The sequence below is a fragment of the Halichoeres trimaculatus genome, unplaced genomic scaffold (assembly GCF_033239565.1).
Source record: "Halichoeres trimaculatus isolate MK-OKI-2021-1 unplaced genomic scaffold, fHalTri1.1 fHalTri1_scaffold_22, whole genome shotgun sequence".
NCBI lineage: Eukaryota > Metazoa > Chordata > Actinopteri > Labriformes > Labridae > Halichoeres > Halichoeres trimaculatus.
The window spans coordinates 16,566,724-16,584,783 of NW_027437200.1; the positions used below are offsets into that span (position 1 = coordinate 16,566,724).

At 41.4% G+C, this 18,060-nt stretch overlaps 1 protein-coding gene across 1 annotated transcript in view; it reads left to right on the forward strand.

The window, feature by feature from the left end:
* LOC141811282 (regulator of G-protein signaling 12-like) overlaps positions 1-18,060 on the forward strand; it is a 52,843-nt gene that overhangs the window by 18,297 nt on the left and 16,486 nt on the right. Inside the window, exons 4-9 of the mRNA XM_074699282.1 lie at positions 10,881-10,902; positions 12,378-12,547; positions 14,797-14,889; positions 15,249-15,392; positions 15,742-15,924; positions 16,007-16,157. Of these exons, the coding sequence (XP_074555383.1) occupies positions 10,881-10,902; positions 12,378-12,547; positions 14,797-14,889; positions 15,249-15,392; positions 15,742-15,924; positions 16,007-16,157 (763 nt within the window). The remainder of the gene's footprint in view (positions 1-10,880; positions 10,903-12,377; positions 12,548-14,796; positions 14,890-15,248; positions 15,393-15,741; positions 15,925-16,006; positions 16,158-18,060) is intronic.

The window sequence follows — 18,060 nt, forward strand, 5'->3', positions numbered from 1 at the left end:
GACCCACCATTGTGCAAGTCTACCAGGGAATTTTTTTATTTGCTTTACATCAACATAACTCTTATACCCCAAGTTTTGATAATATATATTGACTTGTGTCTTAACTACAATAAATTGCCTCAAGGTAGGGTCTGCAGAATTTAAAAACAAAAAAAGCCAGCTTTTACAGGAATAATCCTGCTCAATATGGGCCTCTTTACATGGGTGTCAGTGTCTGTGTCTGCTTATGTTTTGGTCATATCAAGACGTTTCTTGGCGGAGAGTAAGTGTTGTTACATCAGCCAATCACAGAGCGCCTAGTGCGCGAGTGACTTCGCATGTTGGTGACTGTGAGTGGAAGCTAATAAGACTAGCTACAATAGTGGATGTTGCAGAGACGAAACGCTAAAAAGGTAAAGCTTTTCACGCAACAAAGGTGGAGCTTGGCTCAACTTTCACTTGCTTTCGGGCACTCGAAGAGCAGCTCGGGATAAAGAGCGAGGCTAGTTGGTGTAATATCTGTGATTAGCTCGTGCTAACATGCAAAGTCAGACACACGGCTTTTGAGTGGAAAACGTGATGCTACAGGTGGTAGCTGGGCAAGTGAGTGTGTTTGCGTTGTCACGGTCAGAGGCAGCGGGTGTGGGCTGCCGCTGGCACTGAATCAAGGGGGAGGAGCCCAGTTGGACTTTGTGTTTACTGACAAGTAACCAAAATTCCTGCAAACCCTACCTTTAAAAGTGTAATAAACCCCAAAACATGATTGTTTTCACCTATATTTAAAATGCAGAAATTGCATAGCTACATCCCTAAAGTTTGAAAATGTAAAAACGTTGCATAATGTCCACTGGAACCAAAGGCAATTTTTTGACAGTCTGGTCATAGCTTGCTATTTGGTATCTAGTCCACTTTGTAACCTGTAAAATTATTGAATAAAATTTGCAAAGACACCAAAATAATAATAAAAAAAACTATTAACTATTAAGAAATCTACCACCAATCAAAATTAACACTGGGCCCTGTAGGACAGTACCCTAACGAACTAACTACATTTTTTTCTACAGATTTTCTTGAAATGTTAGGAAACTAAATCTCTAAAACTGAACATGTATTCTTGATCAAACCCCTTTTTCTTCTATAAAATAAATCTTTTTTCATGTTTTTTCTTTAGAAATGGTCTCTGTAGAGTATGCCCCAAAAATGAAACCAAGAAAGGATTTGCATTGAATGGGTTTCAATCTCATTCCAATCACATGCCTTCTTTATTCTCAGTAAAACCAAAATCAAATTCTTTTAAGACTAAGAACATGTGGAACCTGATTTAATCCTTTGAAGAGAAATATAACACTGGCTCGTTTCACGAAACAGGGTTTCTCAGTGAACCGTGACTTCAGCTCATGTCTTGTGTTCGTCTATTCTGAAGCAACTTGATCTATGCAGAATGGGAGTCTAAAGGGAGGCTAAATGTGTTTGTGTTGTTTACCATTCCTGCCCCACTTAGCATCGCATAAGCATTCTGACCTCATCAGATCCTCCCTAATGTGATAAAGTCTGTCAGATTTTCTGTGACGGATCAGATTCTCCTCAGTAAAACACTGGATTCCACTGTTCGGCCTGTCTAAATCAAACACATGCCGGCCTGTTTGCGCTGATATTGTCAGAGGAGTTTTCTTCCAACACTGTCTCTTTCTCCCGTCTTGCTTGGTCAGGAAAAAAATGCCCCTTCCATCTTATCAGTCACCGCACCCTCGCCCTTCTCTCCCGCAGAGGAAGTCGCCACTGTGCAGTTCTCTTTCTTGATGTTATTTTCAGACAGCAGATTGTCGTCTGCCACAGATAGCAGCCGTAGATTATTCCCCATCCACGGACAACGGCGCCCAGTGGAGGAGTTGACACGCAATTAGTCGGGTCTTGTGACAAGCAGAGCCAAGCCTGTCTAGAAATGTTTCACTAATTGATTAAATCTAATAGCAGCTCAGAGCTGATGTGAAAACTCGCTGATGTGGATGCTGTTTTGCCTTTTTGCAAAAGAATTGTAAGAGAGAGAAATATGCTTTTCCTGGAGGCCTTTTTTCTGGATGAAGAGTTCCAACATGCTTTGAGCTTGTTGTGCTCTTAGAGATGTGCTCACCTGGCTGTGGTGAAAACTCTGCCTCAGGGAGGTCAAAGGGCAAAGGTAGATCTGAGGGCTGGATGTTTCCCTCAGTGATTTGTTTCAGCTGATGAGTCTGCTCTTTGAAATGAAGAGCTTTAAATAACAGCATAAATTTACCAGATCATGGAAGTACACATCTTCCCTAAAGTACAAAATCTATCCAAAAAATACAGTGTTTGAATATATTTACACAGTTTGTGCTGATGACAATCAGTCAACAACTTTGATTGGCGTTCTTGGTGCATTACTTTACTCTGTTGTTAACATTTTGATGATGTGGAAATTTGATTGTACAATCAGTGACTGGGGTACCACTGAGCATTCAAATGGGAAACGGCAAAATTAGCGTTCAGTTTAAGCCTCTTTGGCCCAGCTTCTCCTGCTGTATATTTTTCTCACTGTCATATGTTTTGTCATTTCTGCTCACTCTGTTCTGTTCTGTACCTGTGGGAATCTTTTCTGCTGCTCTCCCTGCCTTTACTTCTCATACAAATGAAAGAGATTGGAGGTGTTTTACCTCCACTTCGGGCTTTGGCATTCCACGGAGGCATGTGGAAGGCAGTGAGCTTCCAAAACAGAAATATACCACCAAATATATATTTCTTATAAGCATGGATATATTTTTTCCTTTTGCCAAAAGTGGTCTTGACTAGGGATGGGTACCTTTCACATATGAAACGATAGGGTACCAATGCTCGGTACCTGGCAATCGGTACCGGTATTCAACGGTACTAATTTTAGGTACTTTTTTGTGCTTATTTGGTAAAAAACACAAGTTTGTTAAATATATTTTTTTTATTTTTCAATTAGACATATTTATTCTTTAATATATAACCTTTTAACGCTGTGTTCATGTCCAACATGGAAAATTGCCTACTCTTCTACTCCCTCATACTCAAAAAGATGCATTTAGGTACCTAAATATGGTACCTTTTGATTTTTCGTGAATCGGTACCAGGTACTTTTGACAGATTTCGGTTGGTACCTATGAAAGTACCTAATTCAGTACCCATCCCTAGTCTTCACTGATATATAGACTGGGATCGAAATCTGGGTTTATTGAAGATTTTTCTTCTCTGGTGCCCCTTGTGGACTTTATGGTAGAATTACTGTATTGACCTGAATATAGGATAACCCTGATTATAGGACAACCCCTTTTTTCAGACTGATCTTCAGAAAAAGACTGATAACCAAAATTTACTTTGTAACTATTTTTTCTTGAAATTCTGAGACAACCATTGAAATAATAGACTGCTTTCATTTTTGGCTATAAACACAATCACTAAGATTTGTTTCAAATTAGGGATGTCCTGATATTACATTTTCACTTCCGATACAATACCAAAAGTGCAGCATTGAATATTGGCCGATACCGATATTAATCCAATATGATATCAGCATTAAACATGCATACTTTTATTACTTATTTTGTAGTATGTCTGTCATGTTCGAAAAGGCTTGATTAAGTGATATTATTCAAACAAAGAACAGTAGTCAGAAACAGTCGGTATGAGGAAAAATCGACCGATATCCAATATCAATATTGGACTGGGACACCTCTATTTCAAATGTAATTCTGATGATAGTTTTGGCAATGGGCATACCTTTGTTATGTTTCTCATTAAACTCACATGCCCTCCTGTCTGTCTCTTGACAAACGTCCACTTTAAGGACCACGATAAACTTTTCTTTTACAGTTCATATTTTTCAGACGGTCTTCATGGATGTCCGATCACTTGACATTACGCTCCGTAACTCCATGTTTTTGTCTGTATGACAGTTGTTTAACTTCTAAGCTGCATTGATCATCATTATCTTGACATTAGCATCATTACTCTACATTAGTTGTCTGTTAACTTACCCAACTTTTGAACCACTTTGCTCAGGACAATCAGAGCGCCTCTTTATGTCTCATCTCCTGTCTTGGCGTCTCTGCTGTGACTGACATATGACCGCAACCACCATGAGGTCACTGGCTTTACAAAAAGCTGGCGCCCTCTGCTGTTGCAGCTGTGCAACAACCATAGACAACTATCAGCATGTGTCAATAGCTTTTCTCAATAGCAATTTTCAACAAAAAGAAAAACCTTGTCTTTTATTCAGGTCAGTACAGTATTTATTTCCTGAGCTTATGTTGTACATGTGAAACAGACTTGTACCATTTTTTTTAAAAAAATTTTGACTCAGGGCTCGGCAATTAATCCAACGGCATGTTTCATCACATGACCCATCTTCCAGTCTCAGTCGTGGAAGTAAACATGGTGGGGAACTTAAACACTGAGCCACGCTGCGTCCATTGGTGTTTATTGGCGTCCATTCCTAGAAACGCACGTCTACCGCAGTACCAAACTAGAGTAGATGAAATTGTTTTGTTTACTACCATTTTCCACAATTTCTCTTCTCTTCGAGTGTGGCGAAAAATTTCACACCAGTTAATTACATGGTTATCGTGGTGATTTCTGTGTTACGATTAATAAACGGCAGGTCTTTTGTACCTCAGACACTAGAAGCTCCTGTTTGTTCTTAGTGTTGAAGCTATAAATATTCAAATGTACATGACACAGATTTGATTTTTTTTTTCAAACATGTCAATCATAAACAAAGCTTCAACCTGCTCATAGCTCTACCCTAACAGGCCTCCAGAGAGCTGGCCAATCAGAGAGAATGGGGTACCTTGAAAAGACAGCAGGTTTAAGAAAAAAGGGTTTCCGACAGAGGCTGAAATAAAGGGTTTCTCAAACACCAGTTTGTGAATAATAGGTTTTTTTTAGCTGTAAATCATGCAAAGCTTCTACAGGAGTCCGCAGAGGGACAGTTTAAAGCCATTTGAAAAAGTATGATACCCCTCTTTAAACCATTTTCTAAATGCAGGGCTGCTTGCAATGAACAGTCATTAAAGAGTGGTTAGATCCTCCTCCAGGCTACAGATTCGGATGTTTGTGTCAGTCTATTTTTGAGCTGTTACGATAGAATAGCCCAGGTGTGCAGAGGCGGGAATGGATTGAGAGTTTGTCAAAATGTCCTCTGACAGCCGGCTGTTGGGTGTAAAAATGTTGTCAAACAGTCCGTCGTCCAGAATGTGACATTTTATCGACAATTACACAACCCTTAATTTGATACCTTTCATATCCTCGTGTTTCTTGACCACGTGTCTACCTGGAGGTGGCTTAAATGTTGTCGCCGCAACAGTGGAATGATAGACCTTGAAAATCTGATTGAATCTGAGTGAAACTTTATTATTTAGGGCAACATTAAGTCCAAAGACCACAAGCAGGAAACCTCAGAAATAGTTGGTTTGGAGATTTGGGAGCAGGAATAATTTTCTTTTTCTGCTCCATGAGCTTAATTATTTGCACTTGATGGAGTTATTACTCAGAGAAGAAGAATTGGAGCTCTGTGGCCGCTGACTTGAACTCGAAGGCTCCCAAACTTTTATTTTGATACAAGAAGAATCATCTGGTTTCACTTTAAAGCGACTGGGTATTTTTTCTCTCCTTTCATGCGCTGAAAGAGTTCCCCTACTGGAAACAAAAGAGGGGGGAACAGCCACTGTGGTTTTGACATGGCGAGTGTGTGTGTGTGTGTGTGTGTGTGTCTTTTTGTGTGCATAAAAAAGGGAGGGGGTTAATTCATCTGATTCCTTCATGCCACTGTGGCAGAGGCCGTATGTATTGTCGGCCCGGTTTCCATGGCAACAGCTGTGGAGTAAGGAAATCTTTCCTTCCTCCTCCTCTGCCTCCCCCTCCTCTTCCTCCTCCTCTTCTTCTTTCTTTTTGTCCAGTACCTTGTCAAATTTCTCCCTCCCTCCCTCCCCTCCTGCTCTGACTTGTACAGACACGGTTTGCAGAGTTTTGGGTGGGGAATGTTCAGGTATGTGTTCGCACACACACACACACACATAATCCGTCTGTGTGCGGCGGGTGTAGCAGACTTTAGGGAACAATGAGTCTCAAAAAGAGACTTTCCTTCAAGAGGACCTGGAACTTCAACACTGTAAGTAAACTGTGGTTTGCCGGCTGAGCCTCCTCGTCCTCCTTTTGTTCAGTCAGCTGTTTTCCTCATTAATCTCCCTCTTTGTCGCTCGCGTCTTTCTCCTCACTGAGAACAGCTGTTTGAAGCGGTGGGAAGTTGTTTGTTTGCGGGGTGCTAGAATCAGTCTCGACTTGTGTCAAACTTTGGATGAGTTCTGTTTATTTTAATCTGGTTTGGGTGAGGTTTAAAGAGGGGTTCATCTCCAGATCGTCTCTGGAGGAAGAAAACGTGTCTAAACAAGCCCTGAAGATAAAAGAAGCTCTTTAAAAAGAGGAAAAATATCCAGGACGAGGTGTTAAGTAGTAACATTTACATTTTGTGTAAGCAGTTCCCTCGAGTTGATCCAACACTGCTCAAAGTGTGTGTTTTGTTGTAGTGGCTCACTTCAGATTACACACACATAAATCTGTCTCTGTGCGATCATCATGGTTCCTCCAGCATGTGGTGTCTCAGGATGCCAGACTGCGCGGCGTGGGGGCCGTACCGCAGTAAAGCTGGAGCAGCCTTTTCCAACCAGAGAGCCAAATCCTCGCTCCGGGAACTCGCTGTGACTTGAATTGTGATTTTGTCCATTTGGATGATAACAAGTAAGAAAACGTTGACAGCTTTCAGTAGGAGTCCAGCTGGGAAACGGGATCTCTGCAATCCTGGCTCTCTGAAAGGGATCAAAGAGGGTCTGCAGGGTCGGGCAGAGCCACCCACGGTGGACCAGCTCGTCACCAGAGGTGTCAGCAGAGGAAGGGAATGTGTGTGACGAGAGGAAAGAGGTGTCAGGGTCACCACTTTAGCCTGATTGTAGCGAAGCTGAGGGCAAGGAACTAATAATGAGTGAGAAAACACAGAAGTGGTGTGTGTGGTCTGACCTTCGCATCCAAGTACACACAACAACTTCTGTTCCAGCTCCACACAGTCAGCCTTTAGAAGGACACAGGAGGAAAGTGCCTTCACCACACATTATTTTAATTACACATTTATCATTTTAGTCCAGTATTTTCTTCAATTTCAGCCTCTTTCTCTTCTGTAAATCCTTGAACCCTAAACGTCTTTCAACATTTCAACAAACCCTTGTACTCCTGGTTTCTATAAATCCTTCTGAGGTAAAAAGTTGAAAATGTAACTAATCCCTGTTGGTCCCATAGAGAGTATGTTATTCATCACACGTGGTCAGGTGAAAGGCAGGGTTTTGAAACGTTTCCTGTCTAGTCATCTTACGTAAGTCATGACTTCTCTGTCAACGTTTAAAAGATGAGAAATAAGGATGACTCTTTAAGGGAAGCATGCAGGACTCTTACTAATTGAAATACTCCCACTTACATTGAATATTTGTGAATGAATGGTAATTCCACTCTTATGACAAGTCCATGTTTTTTTTCGTCTTCTTCATCCGGGTTAGAAACCCTGATATACACTGGACTGCTTTAGGATTAATAATACATTAGTTAAAAATACAGAGGACAACATTTGAAGAAATTAACAAAGTGAATTAAATGAAATCAACAATTTTATTAATTTTGATTAATAAGTTTAACATGAGATATATATTTATATTTTTTAACTTTATTTTGAATTTTTTTTAGTTCAGAGCATCAATAGTTATCAGATAGCCACACATACAGGAAAATAAAAAAATATCTATAAATCAATGTATCTCTATTAATATTAGTTGTAAGGGCCTGTTCCCACTAACTGCATTTCTTTCATTGTCTGCCTTATTTATTTATTTATTTGAATATCGCAGTACGTATTTCCTGTTCACACTCATTTGTAAATAGCTTACTTTTTGGGGTGCATATGGCATAGCAGTCCGTGAGATTCACCCTCAAGTGGTTGGCCCGGGTTCGAGTCTGGCATGTGGTCTGTTTCCTGCATGTCGCTCCCCACTCTCACCTCCTTTCCTGCTTGATCCACTGTCCAATCTCATTAAAGGCGTGAAAATCCCCCCAAAAAAAGAAAACAACAAAATAAAAAGAAAATAGTTGAGCTAATAATTTAGCAAGCTTCAGTTTTAAAATATGAGGCAATACAGGGATGCAAAAACAACGCAGTGTGTCGAGTGTCCACTTGAGGCTGTCTGCAGATGTACCAGAAACCACACACACACCAAGCCAAAAAGGACAATTTTTACAGCGAAATTAAACAAGTTTACAGCATCACACACTGGACAGGGGACTCATTTTTTCTGACTCTTCTGTTTGGAAGATTGCAAATGACGAGCTTGCCCAATCAGACACACAGCTCACATGATTGACAGGCGCCTGTTGTAGCTGTGGCTGTTGAGGGTCAAAGTCTGTCCCATTTCCAGCCCTCAATGATGACTCACTTCAAAACTGTGTGTCAAAAACAGACAGGTGACATCGCAGAGACTACGTCAGTGTTTGAAACACTTCCACACTAATCAATGTTAGTCTGTCTGTCTCTACAAGCAGTCACAAACAAGGGGGTGGGACTTATATCTGCCCCCTGGCAACAATAGTGTAGGTATGAACAGATCAAAAACTTACCTCACCCCTTACTCGATGGTGTCATCGCTAAGATTTTGGGCTGCCAGGAATTCCTAAACAGGATTTCTGCTTTTTAAGGTTTTATCTGAATAATTCTGAATGGAATCCAATATGACTCATACAATTATACTGACTGAAAAGTTACTGCTTACAAACAATCAGTCCACTTTTGTATATATGGCATCTTTCGTACAGTTCAAAGTGCTTTAAAGTGATTGAAATCAACAGAGTAACATTTATAAAACATTAAATAGAATGACGGCAAAACATTTACGTTCATTTTAAAAGATTTAAGAGGAGACACTAATGCATATCTTTAAAAAATATGTGTCAAAAGATATGTTAAAAGATTCAATAAACTGAATTCTTATATATGTATATATATATAAATAAAGACAGTGGAAATTCTGCAGGACACTTTTTGTGATCAAGCAACAGTAAGCTAAGCTGTGACACTGCCAGCATGAAGAAATGTTGCAAGTGGACACAGGCCCTTAAATGTGACATTCATTATTTAGTTGCTATCTGGAATTGCAGCTTCTTACATTACATACATTCTAAACGATTTTAAAGTAGACAATAATGCCAGCCTTTAAAAAAAAATGTGCCAAAAGATATGTTAAAAGCTTCAATAAACTGAATTTATATATATATATATATATATATAGTGGCTGGATACCTGTATATATAATGACAGGACACCTTTTGTAACCTAGCAACAGTAAGCTAAGCTGCGACACTGCCAGCATGAAGAAATGTTGCAAGTGGACACAGGCCCTTAAAATGTGACATTCATTATTCAGTTGCTATTTGGAATTGCAGCTTCTTCTTGTATTGTTTTCAAGTACTCATAAAAGTGAGTGAAACTCTGATTCACACTTTCAAAAGTTCCACTCAGGACATTTTCTGTTTGTTCCACTTTACGTCATGTTGTGTGATGTCTGTCCTGTTCTTTAAAGTGAACCACAGGCCGCTGTATACATTTAAAGTCTGAGGTTTAGCTGTTTTTAGCCCCATAAAGACAGACAGATGGAGTGGGTGTTCTGGGGTGGGTGTTCTCCCTGTTGTCTCTCCTGTGTTTTGGTCTCCATGTTGCTCCTCATGCTACCCACCCATGATTACTGTTCACATGCTAACCACCACAGAAGAGCTTTCTTTTTGGGTGTTGACTGCTCATGGGTGGACTCAGCAGCGGGGGCCCAGTTGTAAAGAGGCAGCGACAGACTATTAGTGGTTGTGGTGGTTTATGTTTGATACATGTGGTCACTCCCAGAATGGAACCAAACGTCACATGACCGCGGTCACTTCAGACAGTCACGTCAAGTCCTGCAGTGCGACTAAAGCACAAATCGTATGCACTGCTACACCAAAGCGCCAGCTTGGTAGAAAAGTGTCCTGCTTGTAAGCAAAATCAGCCGTTAACATTCACACTTTGAAGTAGCAGCTCAGAAAACACTCTTCTGGAAATAGTCTCCCCTTTTCAGATGAATCCTCCAACGCAGCCATTTTTTCCAAGTGTTCTTGGACTGAGCCTGAAAATGAGCCTTTCACATCCTCCCCTGCGTTCATTTGCAACCACAGCTCTTCACTTTAAGTTTTACAATCACTTGCCTTTCACAATAACAGAATCCCAAAAATGAGGCAGTGATTTTGAAATTGAAGAGTCGCCAAGTTAATATTTGTTGATCCCACTTAAGCTCAGTCACAGTTGGTGTTTTATTTAGCTTTTTTTTTTCTTTTTCTTGGCAAAAAAGTCGTCACAGTGAGATTTCCGTGCCCACTAGGGGTCCTTGTGCTGTTTGCCTTCCATTCAAACACTTCTTCACCACCCAGCCTTGATTAGCAACTGAAAGGAGGATGGTTACTCACAGTGATGGCCTCTCAAGCAGCTCATGAGCTCTGATCTGTGAGTGTAACATAAAAAATAAGAGGCGTGTCCTGGTGACTCCTGGTGTGGAGGTGTGAACAGCTGTGTGTGGTGGAGCACGGGAGGGGGTTCGCCCACTTACAAATTAGTGGCCCTGCGTAAGGAGCAAAGATCCAGCCCTTCCCCAGCAGCTCGTGTACACACACACACTCACCACCACACACACACACTCAGAGTGAGTGTTAGGATGCCTGAAGAGACGCTGCTATCAGCGCCAGTCTCTTGTCTCAGCACAGGAGGTCATGAGGGCAGTCTCTCACTCATGTCTCTCTTTGTTCTCTTTCAGTCTGCTGCTTCCTCAGACGGCGGTGAGTACTCACTTTTTTTTTTCAACTTAAACCAACTTTTACTGACAAAACTTGTTTTATTCAGCCTGCATTTATTTTGTCTTATTCCCTCCACTCACCCTGATCCTCTAACAGTCTAATAAAAAGCCTCTCTGTGCTCTTCTCTGTATTCATCGTGCCTCATTAACAAAGGATGTTTGTCAGGCGTGTTCTGGGTTACAGCGAGGGCTAGTGTGGTCTTTTCCTTTCATAGCAGTTTTAATAACGTTTACTAACAGACGCGTGGAGGGAGGGAGGCTTGCGTCGGCGGAGGAGGAGGAGGTTTTAGTTCATTTTGCTTCTTTCAGCAAGGACGTGGAATCAGACATGCGTGTCTGTTTGCTTTTTGAAGCAGTTTAATTAACTGAGGAGTGCATAATGTGGATAGCACTGCTGAATCAGAACGCCAAGTCCACAGAAGTGGCTTTAAAAAGGAAAACATCCAAGAATAATTTTGATTTAATGTGAGATTTCCATCAATACAGTGAGCTACTGTAGCTGTTAAAGTTCAGGCGAAGGCCACCTGAGTCATAATCTGAAAGAGCTCACTGTCAGCCTGTTAGTGATGTCATGCACTATTTACAGACGCTTTATGTCACCACGGTTCAACTACCTATTAGAAATCTGCCCCGCTTCATCTCTCTGAGGGTGTGAGCAGCGTAAAGATAAGGATAAGAAACACTCCCTGTTTTATTTCCGACACCAGAGCCGCATTCTGCTTTGAGAGAAAACCAGTTTCCAGTGACGACCAGAGAAGTCCCTGCAGAATGAATCCAAAAACAAACCCCACTGTGACTCTTTTGTTTCTTCTCCTCCTTTCACTGTACACTCCCTGCGTGTCTTGCACACAGCTTTAAAGTGGCCATCTGTTGCCGTGATAGCAGGTACTGAGCAGGCTGAAAACGCCCCCCACCGTAGCCCTCCTTGTGTCCTTTTAATCACCTGTTTCTCCTCTTCTTTTCCTGCATTTCATGTCTTTTTTTTCCTCCTTTGAGATGCAGTCAGACATTCCTCTTAACATGTTTTTGAACTTTGGCATTCTCTAGTGAAAGTGCAGCAAAGAGCCATTAGCTTTCCTTTTCAAACCTCTCGACCCGTAGCTTTATAGTCTTGTCCTTTTCTCTGCCTGTGATGATGTTTAGTGAAGCTATACGACACCTTTTGGCTCCTCGTTGGGTCTAGATTGTTTTATGGTGCCCCCCTCTTCCACCTTTAAAGCATCATTAGGTCTTTAAAGGTTTAATGCCTTTGGTGATAAACAACATGTCTTTATCTTTTTGTCCATTTCCAGGAGCTAAAGTCTTCAGAAATTAAAATAAAACACTTAGTGCTTTATTTGAAATGAGTAGGAGGAAATTTTTAGAAGATTATTAACAGCTCAAAAACTCATGGAGGAAAAAAAAAAGAAAATTTCCAACCTAACACAGCGCTGACCCTTGCATGTTCCCTTCTCACAGACTACAGCGGAGTCCAGTTGCAGGGATGCTGCAGCCAGAGCAGCCTGAACAGCAATGGCAGCCTTCCAGGAGCAGGCAGCCACAGAGGGCTTCCAGAGCAGCGCGTGGCCAGCTGGGCCTCCTGCTTCGAACGACTCCTGCAGGATCCCGTGGGCGTGCGCTACTTCTCGGTGAGAGCAGAGAAAAAGTTTGTGAAGTTGAACTTTTCCAAACTTCACTGAAAAGACGTCATTACAGTGGATCATTGAGAAAGAAGAACAGGGATAAGGTTATGCATTCTGAATATAGTAGATGATATACTGCAATGAGTGGCCTTAACATTGGTGCATTGTTGGTGCTATATACAAGCTTTGACACAGTAGACCTAACTCTTTTTGCAATGAAACATTTATACATGCATCAATTTTCACGGATCTGCCAAAAAGTTGACCAAAGTATACGAGAGCTTGATGGAAACTGGATTTTTGAGGCAGCCTTCTGTCATAGTAACCTGCGCTTTCACAGCGAGTTTGAGTGGATTGTCAGTGGTTCCTCTAGTCAGCTGCTGTTTAATAACACTGTATGGCGCTCTTCTTTGACATTCTGTGTTAAAATGTGTCAATATTTTAAGGCAACACGCCCAACACCTCGACCTTCTCTTTGGGAACCACTTGTGGCAAAGTTAAGCTAAAGCACAGGAGGAAACCAAAGCAAAATGAGGCAAAAAAAATTAACCAAAGAACCAGATCATTGTTTTCAGGTTATAATGAAAATGATCCATTTTGCTGTATATCATACAGCAGTGATTGCATGATGGATTAATTGATCGAGATTAAACATTTGCCAAATGTGCGACGGTTGTAAAACAGGAAAACACTCTTCCAAAGCAGACCAATCACAAGGCTTGCAGTCTGTATCAATTCTGCCCCAAAGTTTCAGTCAGAGTGTGGAAAGCTATAGCGTAGAAGTATAAACCAGGCTTCAAGGCTGCCATTTAAAAAAAACACTTACCTTCTGATAAGATATTCTATTCTTTTCCAAGCATCTTTCCCTGCTTGCTTGGAGTGCTCTCCAACTAAGTTTGTCCATGAGAAATCTGTGGTTTTCTCTTGAGCCCCGTTTCTACCATGCAGTTGAGTTCTGTTGGTCTCAGCATGGCACAGGTTTTGTGGTGTTTGCATCGACCAAACCTAGGACATTTCCCTAGATAACTGAAACAAGCCGTCCCATTTTTAGGACCCTTCCATAGGGGTGCCAGACTAAACCGATCCGATCTCGGAAGGTTGAGCTACAACACTGCAGTCCGTTGATTGTCGAAACAGTTGACACTTACCGTGCGACAGCAGCTGTATTTCTCCTGGCGTCACAAAGCCTTCTCCAAATAAAGTTTGATTACGCTTTGCAACAAAGAGCCACATGTAAATCACAAAGAAGACAAATTGCTGGATGTCTCCCATCTTTGCGCTTTGTTTACTGTGTTGCACTGCTATGGCATCACGCTATTATGTAACTGATGGAGCTATTGGTTTACGCCTACACACCACCTGCCACTAGGGGTCACGGTTGGCTGTGGAAGTCCAGACAGGATCAGGCTTAACTGATCCAACCCATACCAAACCATACTGATCTAGGCCGGACTGCTTGGTGGAAAGGGGGCTTTGGATTAACTTTGTAGCGATTGAGGACACTGGAGCTTTACCCCCAAAAAGAGAAAAGCAGAAGAAAGCTAAACAGGAGAGTGATAGAGCACGAGCTAAAGGCTAAAACACGGGCTGAGCTGTTTGTGATAGTGTCCGTTCCAACCCATATGCCACAGTTATTCTGCAGTGGTCTGTTCAAACTTGAGAGTCTATCAATAAAATGAAGAGTGAGTGGTAGATGAGCACTAGTAGGACATAACCAAGATAAAGACAATATTTTGTCACTTTGCATTCTGTAAAAAGTTGTCTTGAACAAAGAAAAGTAATGTTAAAAAAGGATCTGCATCAAAACAAATACATGCCTTAGTAAGAGTCAGGCTTTCAAGGCTGTGGGTGAACGTTCTCGTGGGAAATGTGGTCTTTATCCTTGTAAAACACTAGCTTTTTGATGTATTATCAAGCATCTAATAACAATTGTTGTTCAATTTGTGGTCCTGTTTTTCACACTCAACATGTGTGCCTTTGAACGTAGCGTACAACACCTTCAGAAGGCGCAACATTAAGTTCTGGCATCCCAGATCCACCTCTCTTTTTCTGATCAGAGAGCCACACTCGCCCACACATACCCCGCACCCACACTTCCTCCACTCTTGTTCACAACATTACACCCTATAATTTTTTTTCCACCACCGGTCTCAGATAAAAAGAAAAAAAAACTAAAAAAGAACACAGACGACAAAAAAAAAAAAAAAACCCTGAAAAGATGAGAAAATGATGGAGCGATTGCTGTGTCTCTGCAGGAATTTCTCAAGAAAGAATTCAGTGAGGAGAATATCTTGTTCTGGCAGGCCTGTGAATACTTCAGTCATGTCCCTGCAACAGATAAAAAGCAGGTAAGTCGTCTGAGTGGAGACACGTGCTGGAACGTAGAGGTTTGTGTTATTTCCTAAACATAACACCATGACTCATGTTTTCCTTAAAAATAGAGGTTCTGAATGAATTTCCCTGTCTTAAGTAGATAATTTGACTTTATTTAAAGCTGCTAAGGGTTGGATTACCCACAATTCTTTCAGAAAAGTAAACAAATGTCTAGAGAAGCTCATGTAAGCAATGTAATAGTGTAAGTATCTCCTTTTCTGGTTGATGAATGAATGTGTCTCTTCAAATTTTATCTCGAGATCCCGCTTTGGGTCTCAAAGAAGAAAACATTAAGCAAGAAAAGCATCTAATTCTGCATCCTACTGCCCTGCAGTTGTCCCAGCGAGCCGGAGAGATCTACAACAGCTTTCTCTCCAGTAAGGCCACCATGCCCGTCAACATCGACAGCCAGGCCCAGCTGGCTGACGACGTCCTCACCTCCCCGTGGCCCGACATGTTCAAGACGCAGCAGCTACAGGTACAGACAAGACAGAAAAGATGTTGGTTTGGACGTTCTCCTGAAATGTTTCTTGTTGGAGGAATTTTTCAGATGGTTTTGGTGCAGCAGGGGGCTCAGTCTCAATTAGCCTTTACTCACCACTCATGAACATATTGGCTTTTTCTGTTCGTGGCCATCTGGGTTTGTTTACGAAAGGGCTCCGAGCCTTCACCAGAGAGATAAACACAAACTGGCACACTCCCACAGAGGACGCAGCGCAAACTGCACCCGCAGACACTTACAGTCAGAGTGTGTGTTCTGAAAACAGCAGTTAGCACACCTGTCATAACACAAGCTGAATGACGCTCACCTCTTTCTCCATCCACAGATCTTTAACCTGATGAAGTTCGACAGTTACTCCAGATTCCTGAAGTCCTCCCTGTACCAGGAGTGTATGCGCGCTGAAGTGGATGGCCGACCCCTGCCCGATCCCTACCACATCCCCTGCAGTCCTGCACCCTCCAAACACAGCGCCAGCTCCGACCGCTCCGCTCTGTCCACTCCCAAAAAGGTGCCACTTTGGCTCTTTCTGTGGCAGCATTACAGTCTTTAAGCTGTGAATCACTTCCTAAATCTCTGTTTTTATCCATCAGGAGGCCAGGAAACAGAGGTCAGGGAGGTCTCTGACTGAAGAAAGCAGAGATGAGAGCGCCGACAAGAAGCGTGGCATCTTCTTCTCCTGGTCCCGTAACAGAAGCTTCGGAAAGGGACCAAAGAAAAAAGACATCGGAGACATTAACCTCGGTAAGGAATCGATTGGAAAGCCTTCAGGCTACAAAAACCTTGACTTTTAAAAAAACTTGCAGCACACAAACTTCCTAACTGCTGATGTTTTCCTGAACAAGACACCAAATCACTGCCAGCATGTGGGGGAGGGATGTAGAAACACAACTGCTCGGCAGTGATCAAAGTATTGCTCAGACTCTACTCTGGTAAAAACACACTTATTAAAGTGTAACACTCTGACACACTGAAGAAGAGCTCTACAAAAAGAGTCATCTGTTTAATAAAACAAGGATGATTCAAGTTGATTTAAAACATTTGCTCACGTATCCTCACACAGCACCAAATCTTAAGTTAATTCAGAACAGTATAAAGTGGTAAAATACAATAAAGTGATATAAAGTAGCAATGCTAGAAATCCAAACTACCGTATTGACCCGAATAGACAAGGTTATTTTCGCGGAAAATAATGTGAAACAGTGAGGGTTGTATTTCAATCAGTGTCTAACCATTGACACATGCTAACAGTTGTATATGGTCGCTACATAACCAAAACAGCAGAGAGCGCCAGCTTTTTGTAAAGCTAGTGAGCTAGACTGTATGGACGTCCACTTGCTCGGCTCGAAGTGAGGTCTCCACAAAAACTGCTCCCCCTGGTGGCTGGCTGCAGTATAGGTTAAAAAATCCGGCTTTCCAACCACCTTTAAAAAATTATTACAACTCATAGAAATGTTTCTCATGTCCCATTGTTATGGTGATTTGAAGATATCATTTGGCTGTCTTATATTCAAGTCCTCTTTTTTCTGAAAAGTTTCTTTTTCATTAGTTATATGAGGTTAAAAACGAGGCTTTACATAACGTTTGACGAGGATTGACAGCTGCTGTTCTCGTGTATTTTTTTCGGGGATTGTAAAATTAATCGGCCTGATTAATCAGCCCAACGGATTAATCGGTCGGGCTCTATTTGAGCGGTATCTGAAAGATTTACAATGACTTCTGTGTTTGTTGAGAGATTTTTTTGTCGCTTTCTTTAAAAAAGCTTTATGTGGTTGTGGATGTTGGTATGAATTTTGATTATAAGTTTTGTATGTTAGCTGCACTGTAAATAACTTTTTGTTAAGTTGTGACTCTGATTTATTATTAGGGATATTAATGAGCAAAGTAGAATAAAAATGTTCAATAAAAAAAAAATGGGGAAGTCAACCAACTACTGAGGTAGATTTATGATGCTAATGTTAAGATAACGATGGTCAATGCAGCTGAGATGTTAAACAACTGTCAGGCAGACAAAAAACATGGAGTCACAGAGTGTAATGTCCAAAGATCATGCATGAAGACAGTCTGAAAAATGCAAACATAAAAAAAAGTTTATTGTGGTCCCAAATGCGGACGATACTAAGAGATTGACAGAAGGGTGTGTGGGTTTAATGAGAAATGTAACGAAGGCACGCCTATTACCAGAGCTGTCATCAGAATTACATTTAAAGCACAGATCTTAGAAATTGTGATTATAGCCAAAAATGAAAGCAGTCTCTATAATTTCAATGATTCTCTCAGGATTTCAATGAAAAATAGTTATCAGTCTTTTATTGAAGATTGGTCTTAAAAAGAGGGGTGTTGTCTTTTAATCGGGGTTGTCCTGTATTCCCATCAATACGGTAAATGCGAGCAGATTTTTAAACTTCTTCATATTTAAGTGTTGAAGGAAATACCTCAATTTGTAATTGACTTCACAGATCATGACGTGACTTGACGAGAAGTTATCAACACTTTTGAAGGGCAGGCCTCAAAAAAACAGTGTCTGTCCATCCCTGTCCTCATCAGGCCTCTAGAGGGCTGACCAACCTGAGGAGAAGGGTTTGCGTAAAATGGAGCCTTAATGAGACGGCAGCTCAAACAAAGTGCTTCAGACAGAGGCTGAAAT